Raw genomic sequence first — 6,929 nt, forward strand, 5'->3', positions numbered from 1 at the left:
GGCAGCCCCTTCTTCTTCAGTCTCTTCAACAGCAACGACCATAGACCAGCCAAAACTGGTCATCTCTTTCAACCGGTCGGCAACAGAATGACCTAGCAGCGGGCACAGAATACCACCAACAGCTGCGCAGCGTTCGACAGCAACCCACTCGCCGGTGAACCCTTGGTCTTGTCGCCACCTGAAACAGAGAAGATTGAGGAAGAGAGAGAAACAACCAGAAAAGGCAAAAGTCAGAGAACGGACACGAATAAAGAATTGAAAAAAAAAGATCTAAAAAGTTAACTACAACAAACTGCCTGTGTTGCGTTTTTGGTTGGTTTTGCAGGTCATTGTCGGCAAGGAGGGAAGAAGGGAGGAAGCCGTGACTGACCCTCCTGCTGGCCTGGGTTTCTGGCAGCAGCGCGTGGAGGAGACACGCGCCACGTGTCCTACAGTTCCAAAAGGCTTTCCCTGCAAATTCCAGATTGTTTTAGGGCTATTATTGTAAATTTGAAATTTGTGTAATGTAATTTTTGTTTAGTTGTTTTGAATTTGTATTTTTGAAGTGTGAATGTAAAGAAAAACAAAGAAAGAAGAAAAAGAAAAAGAAGAAAAAATATAGTAAAAGAGATGTGTGTGTGTTTTTATTTATGTTATTAAATTATAAAAATAAAAAAAAGACAAAAAGAATTAAATGTTTAATTTGTATATGATTAAATATTTTAAGGACAAATAAAATCAAGTTATATTTTCTATGAAAATGTAAGAACAAGTTTCTACATGTATTATGGGATTTAATAACTGATTTATTAAAACCTTAGAATTTAATTAATATTTCAAATTTTCAAATCACATCAAACCATAAAGCAGTTTACCTCAGGTAGGGTGTGATAGGGGTGCTAATACATTCCCTAGTCACAACTAGTCCCTTATCCCTTGAATTTCTAGCAACGACTAGTACATCTGGGTTTCCTAGTAACCCTCCATTTAATACGAGGTGGCGACTCCAACAAAAATCATTGAATTACTGCGTGGGGGACGTGCGACACTAATTATATTTTATCACTTATGACATGTTGAAAAATTGACCCACACTTTTATTGGGTCCTAGGAGTCACTGTTCTTAGGACAAACTCTCAGTCAAATTTGGATGTTCGATATTGTCAGATCAAGAAAACCTTTTTGACCACCAGATCATTGCTAGATTCTGTTATCTAAAATGATTTCATCTCACTTTGAATCCTTCATCAAATGCAGTTCATACTGTAATTTACTTAATCAATCATGGACCATCAGTTCCTTTGGAGTTCAGACTGTCTGAGGAAGTATGGAGAGGAAAAGAAGTACAACTCTCTCATTTAAAGGTCTTTGGGTGTGTTTTCTATTTGCATATAGATTCTGATGCTCGCAACAAGCTAGATGTCAAATTCAAGAAATGTTTCTTTATTGGCTATGGAGGTGGAAAAATTTTATAGAGATGAAAAATTTGGATGTTGGTTCTGGTATGATCAGAACAGAAAGATTATCAGAAGCAGGAACGTGATCTTCAACGAGAAAGTTTTGTACAAAGACAGATCAAGTACAGAAACAAATGTGGCTAATTTAGATACAAGTCCACAAAAGTTTGAATTCATCATATTAGAAGGGCTTTCCGATGTTACCGAGTAGAACAAAACTCAAGAGTCTTCACAAGAAGATTTAAGCATATTTGTAACCACTACTACACAAGAAGATGCGAAGCTAAGTGAACTAGCTGTTTATGTTCACAGGTCTTCAAGGACTATAAAGCCTCCACAACGGTTCACACTTAACCAGTAAGTATACCTTTAAGGAATCATTTCAAGCTTAATAGAGATCAGTCACCAAAAACTAAGCTAGAATATGGATACATGAATAAGATTCCATACGCCTCAGCTATCGGCTCTTTGATGTATGTTATGATCTATACTAGACCAAACATTGCCCATGCAGTGGGAGTTATAAGCCAATATATGAACAATCCTGAAAAGTAGCATTGAGGTACTTAAAAGGTTCATTGGAGACATGCCTCACCTTCACAGTTGGTGGTTTGAAACTTGAAGATTTTGTATATTCTAATCTAGCAGGATATGTTGATAGCAGAAAGAATACTACAAGATACATTTATACTCTAGGAGGCATTGCTGTTTCTTAGAGTTCTACCTTGTAAAAGATAGTCTTTTTTTCAACCATAGAAGCTGAATATGTTGCAGTCTTAAAATCTGCAAAAGAGATAGTATGACTACAGAGTTTCAAGAAAGAATTGGGTAAGATATATGTAAAGGGTACTTTGTATAGCAACAGTCAAAGTGCAATTTTCCTTGCCAAGAATCCAACATTTCACTCTTGGACTAAGCATATTTAGATCAAATATCACTTCATCCAACATTTGCTAGATGATAAACAATTACTACTAGAAAGATCTATGAAAGCAAGAATCTAGCTAACATGTTAATCAAAAGATTTACACTTGATAAACTGAAGTTATGTACAACTTCAGTTGGCTTTCAAGGATAAAAGATAATTCTATTGTTTGTCTCCAAGTATGAGATTGCTAATGGAGACAATCAATGTCCTACCATATACAAGTGATACTACCTAATCTCCCACTTTGCACAGGGTGGAGGACATAAATGGTGGTATAAATTATGACATGATTTATGCCCCTTCCCTCATATATATATATATATATATATATATATATATGCGCACTTAGTGAAGAGCTATGCCTGTGAATGTAAAAAACACAGAGAGAATAGAAGTGAAGAGAGAGCTTGAATGTAGAGTTGAGTTAAAAAGAATTTTCTTCTTCTTTTTATTTATATTATTTCTTTGAGTAATTAATATAAATCAGTAGTTTTATGAAATAGACAAGTTATCAAACTACATAAATTTATATATGTTTAAATGTCCCAACACTATTTTCCACCAACCTTTGCATCATTGATGTCAGGGGATGTCCTAAACACCATTGTTGTCTTGAATTCAAGTTTCGGTCTTGTATCATCTCTGTGTCCTTGAACTTTTGGAAGCTAATTTTGATTGTTTTACACCGATTTCTTTTTGACACACAGAAAGATTTCGGTCACATCCTTGACCAGTTTCCAAATAACTTGGAGCATGGAGCTAAAAGAAAAATATCTTAAGCGTTCAGCAGTAACTAAGACAGTACAAATCTTGCAAATACAAACAAATCCAGCTAACCCCAGAGGATAAAAAGTGAGCAAATTGCGTATTCATGAAAAAGGGTATTCAGTAGTGTGACACATACACGTTATATTCGACAGTAGCATCACCTTGCTTGTCAAACCAAACTGTATGTGCCAATGCATAGCCATGAGCAAGCCTAAATAGCCCACTACCTCCAACGATTGGCATCTCCCTCACATCATTTAGAATTTGGTTCCTTCCAAGGATGCTAATACTACTTCCATTATATTTACCTTCTGTAAAAGCAAAATTCATAACCATTAGCAAACAAATATCGTTTTGCGAGGCGAGGGCATAGAGTCCTTGAGCTTTTCCAACAGCCTTTGAAGAAATTTCAAGCCCTTCCGTCAACGGATCATCCGCCATCATTGTGCCACCAAAGGCATAATTATCCGGGCCGGCAATTCTAATAGCTGTTGGATTTTTTCCACTAACAATGTCATGGAAGTAGAAATGTAGGTGTGTGGTCTTTTCTATGCGCTTGATAGCTATGGCTTCAGTTTCTTCCTCATAGAAAGCCCCACAAGTGATTGTGCATAAGTAGGAGAATAGGATGAAGTGAAGGGTGAAGAGAGTGCAGGCCACATGAGAAGCCATTTTGTGATTGTGTGATCAAGTGTGTTCTTTATGGCTAGACTGGACTATGATGTGAACTTGTGAGGGTTACTACTTATAGACTTGCAGTAGACGATCACTAGACGAGTAAATTTGCTTTTTGAAGGGGTTGGCCTGTATTGCTGCATTTCTAAGAGAACTTTTCTCCTATTTTGTCAGCTTTTTATCTTTTTTATTCGCCCATTTACTCTCTCTTGCAAGAATGATTACTTTCCTTCCCACGCCTTCAGCAAGCGACATGGAGAGTTTCATTGCTTCGAAGCATATGAAACTATCACGCTTGTGTTCCACTTCTCTTGTGTGTCAGCTACCAACTTTCTGCATATAGAGGACTTTTTTTCTGTGGTTTGTCTTTGCTTCCAGCAATCCTAAATGCAAAGCTTAATACCTTTGTCCTCACTCCCATATTAACTTAATCTTCTCTCAAGAGGAAGCTTAGTCTCAGATTCCTTGCTTCTCCTGTAATTCTCTTGTCCCTTATCAGTGCAGTTGCAAGCAAGAATTAATGTTGGAATATTTTCAGTCTATTCTTGATCAGAGACCCGACAAAGTGGTCTCCAAAACAATTGCAACTTTATCTAGCAATAAAAACTCCTTGAGTAGGGACAAAGCGATTAATCCAAATCAATGAAATTATTCTAATCAGGAAAAAACAAATGACGGAACACAGGATATAGCAAGGAATATGCAATGAGACTGATGGCAGCAAGCTGGCTGGTTTCAATGGCCATGCTATAAACTGCGAGCAACTAACACCTGTAATTTTTTCATCTAACTGATAATAGCTGTGTAGAGAAGTTCATTCCAAGCGTCTAGAACTCCTGCGACACACCAATGAGTACAATCCATGCCTCTAAAGCCATTGTAAGAGCTAGGATGTCCATCTTTTCTTAGCTGTGAAAGAGTTGTTATATTAAGCAAATGAACAGGTTTCTTGATAGTATTTAACACATCTTCTAATGCTTGCAATGCCAGTGGTGAGCCACCAGGGTAAGTTGATCCACTAACTGGCTCTGTCTCCTTTCCACAGTTTGTCACTCCTGGTTTTCCCCATTCCGCTCCACTGATTCAAAGGCGAAGTTCAAGTCATGAAAATAGTATAAAGCAGTGTTGGTTTTAAGTGGATGAAACTAGTTAATTCTTTCTTCATTTATCAAGAAAAGAAGAGAGCCTTACTTGTAATGGGATGGAGAAATTCCCTGAAAAATAACTTTGGTTTTACATGTATCAACATCAGAATCAACCCATTTTGCCCATGTTGTTAAGCCTTTCCGGAAAGCCACCATGCGATCCATGTCCTCGAGTATGGTCTCACCTTCTTGAACATAATCCCATCTGAAATTTGAAACCGAAAAATCAATAACACCAAATCAACTTGATTCTTTTTCAATTGAAATGTAAATCTACTACTTCTGCCAAGTTTTTCGAGCTCATACGGTTGCTTCGGTCCTCTCCTGTACCACCAAAGCCAGGTATTGAACACTAGAACATCCATGTCCTTCCATGTGTTTCCATCCTTGAGCGAATCAAGTTTTAACACCCGGCCGATTTTTTCTTGTTCGATGTCTACCAAGTAGTGGGAATTGAACAGCTTTACAGACACATCGTAATCCTGAAAATTTCAATTCCAATTAATTTTGTAAACGTAAGACTCTATTTTCCTTATAATAGCAATGGCTGCCACCTCTCCAGGGCTAGTTCACTCACCTGGAATGTCACTGTACTGACAGAGTTGTTTGTCTCCTCTGTCATAATGGAATCAGGCACAGCTGCATGAAGCAAGCATAATAGTGACTCAAAATGGTTTAGACTGAGAGAGTCCCCTATAAACATGATCTTCTTGCCCTTCAACTTCTTCAGGAAATGTTTACCATCAAACCTAATGTGTTTACACATTCCAAAATAGTACAGTATCAGGAACAAAATTAATAACTTGTGAAATTCATCAAAATCCATTGAGTTTTTTTTTTCTTTTTTTTTCCTGAACTAAAAGATAAAAAAAAAAAGAATGAAAAATAACAATGTGCCATCATCTAGTTTAGGAGCTACTTGGAATTGTGTTTCAAAAATATTTTTTAAAAAATTAGATTTTTTATTTAGAAATATCTTTTTTACTTTTTACATCATTTAATGTATTAATATCATAAATAAATTTTAAAATTTTAAAATTACATATTATTTTAATACATTTGGCTTTAAAATATAACATTGCGCATCATTTTTCCTACTGAGGAAACCATCGTTGTTTCTTCCGTAATTGACCACAACATATGTTCCCCCCTCTTCTATTCCTTTTAACATCCTCAACAAGTACCAAAAACCCTAAAGAGAAACTCTACTCGTCCTGGACTACAAATCTCAACACAAACCTCAGTTAAAAGATAAGGAAAACGTATAATTTAGCTAGGTATTTCAAGAAAATAAGCTACTACACATATTTGTTTCTCAATTGTGCTACAATCAATGTGATGTAGGCAGGTTTGAACAGTCTCATAGCTCTTAACATTTAGTTGTGGCTGTGTTAGATTATGCAGAAAGCCTAATTATATACTTGTTTATGGATAAGAGAACAAAGTTAGGTTCAAGAAAAGTCATATCCATACCAAACAAGTAGGTTGATGCAAAAATATAATAATTAATTATCTAATTAAATTTAAATTTTATCAAATAATTTTGTAAACTCAATTCTACAGGAGACTTGTTGGAAATAACTAGTCAAGCTTAAGAAGACACTTGAGTTAGACTTTGGAGATGCTATTTGAGCTTTCTTTTTCTTTTTCTTTTTTTCTTTTTTTGGATTTTCAAGTTATTTTTTTATTTTTATTTATTTATTTATTTAGGACTCTATTTTTTCTACATTGTAAACTTTTTAGAGGAGCAAACGATAATTAAAGAAAATTACTTGATAATAAAATACGAACTAGATGTGAAAAACTCTTTCCGACGACAATGACAATGAACTGGATGTGAAAAACTCTTTCCGACAACAATGTTTATGGTATAGAAGACAGAATCATATTTGAATCCAACAAAAGATGTAAGAATATTTTTCCTTTGGCAAAATTAGTTTTTTGAACTTCATATTTCTTGTTTCTCTTTATTTCTTG

The 6,929-nt window shown here is 35.6% G+C and overlaps 2 protein-coding genes across 2 annotated transcripts; both read right to left on the minus strand.

Annotated features, from left to right (window-relative positions):
- Positions 1-3,018: 3,018 nt before the first annotated feature.
- Positions 3,019-3,917, minus strand: LOC105119812 (dirigent protein 22-like). Its single transcript, XM_011018002.1, has one exon. The coding sequence runs from the start codon at positions 3,802-3,804 to the stop codon at positions 3,250-3,252; it is 555 nt and encodes a 184-aa protein (XP_011016304.1). The 5' UTR covers positions 3,805-3,917; the 3' UTR covers positions 3,019-3,249.
- A 582-nt stretch (positions 3,918-4,499) lies between these two features.
- LOC105119813 (protein trichome birefringence-like 41) lies at positions 4,500-5,752 on the minus strand. The gene is made up of 4 exons (XM_011018003.1): positions 5,530-5,752; positions 5,259-5,434; positions 4,999-5,157; positions 4,500-4,885 (listed from the first exon to the last, which is right to left on the minus strand). The coding sequence occupies exons 1-4, from the start codon at positions 5,716-5,718 to the stop codon at positions 4,594-4,596; spliced, it is 816 nt and encodes a 271-aa protein (XP_011016305.1). The 5' UTR covers positions 5,719-5,752; the 3' UTR covers positions 4,500-4,593.
- Positions 5,753-6,929: the final 1,177 nt, after the last annotated feature.

The sequence above is a fragment of the Populus euphratica genome, unplaced genomic scaffold, assembly GCF_000495115.2.
Source record: "Populus euphratica unplaced genomic scaffold, PopEup_1.0 scaffold3621.1, whole genome shotgun sequence".
NCBI classification, from domain to species: domain Eukaryota; kingdom Viridiplantae; phylum Streptophyta; class Magnoliopsida; order Malpighiales; family Salicaceae; genus Populus; species Populus euphratica.

Excerpts from the sequence above, each read along its gene's own strand:
- LOC105119812 (XM_011018002.1), bottom strand. The coding sequence starts at position 3,804 with ATGGCTTCTCATGTGGCCTGCACTCTCTTCACCCTTCACTTCATCCTA.
- LOC105119813 (XM_011018003.1), bottom strand. The coding sequence starts at position 5,718 with ATGTGTAAACACATTAGGTTTGATGGTAAACATTTCCTGAAGAAGTTG. Across the intron at positions 5,158-5,258 it reads AGGAGAGGACCGAAGCAACC|ATGGGATTATGTTCAAGAAG; the intron begins GTATGAGCTCGA and ends TTCAAATTTCAG. Across the intron at positions 4,886-4,998 it reads ATTTCTCCATCCCATTACAA|TGGAGCGGAATGGGGAAAAC; the intron begins GTAAGGCTCTCT and ends CCTTTGAATCAG.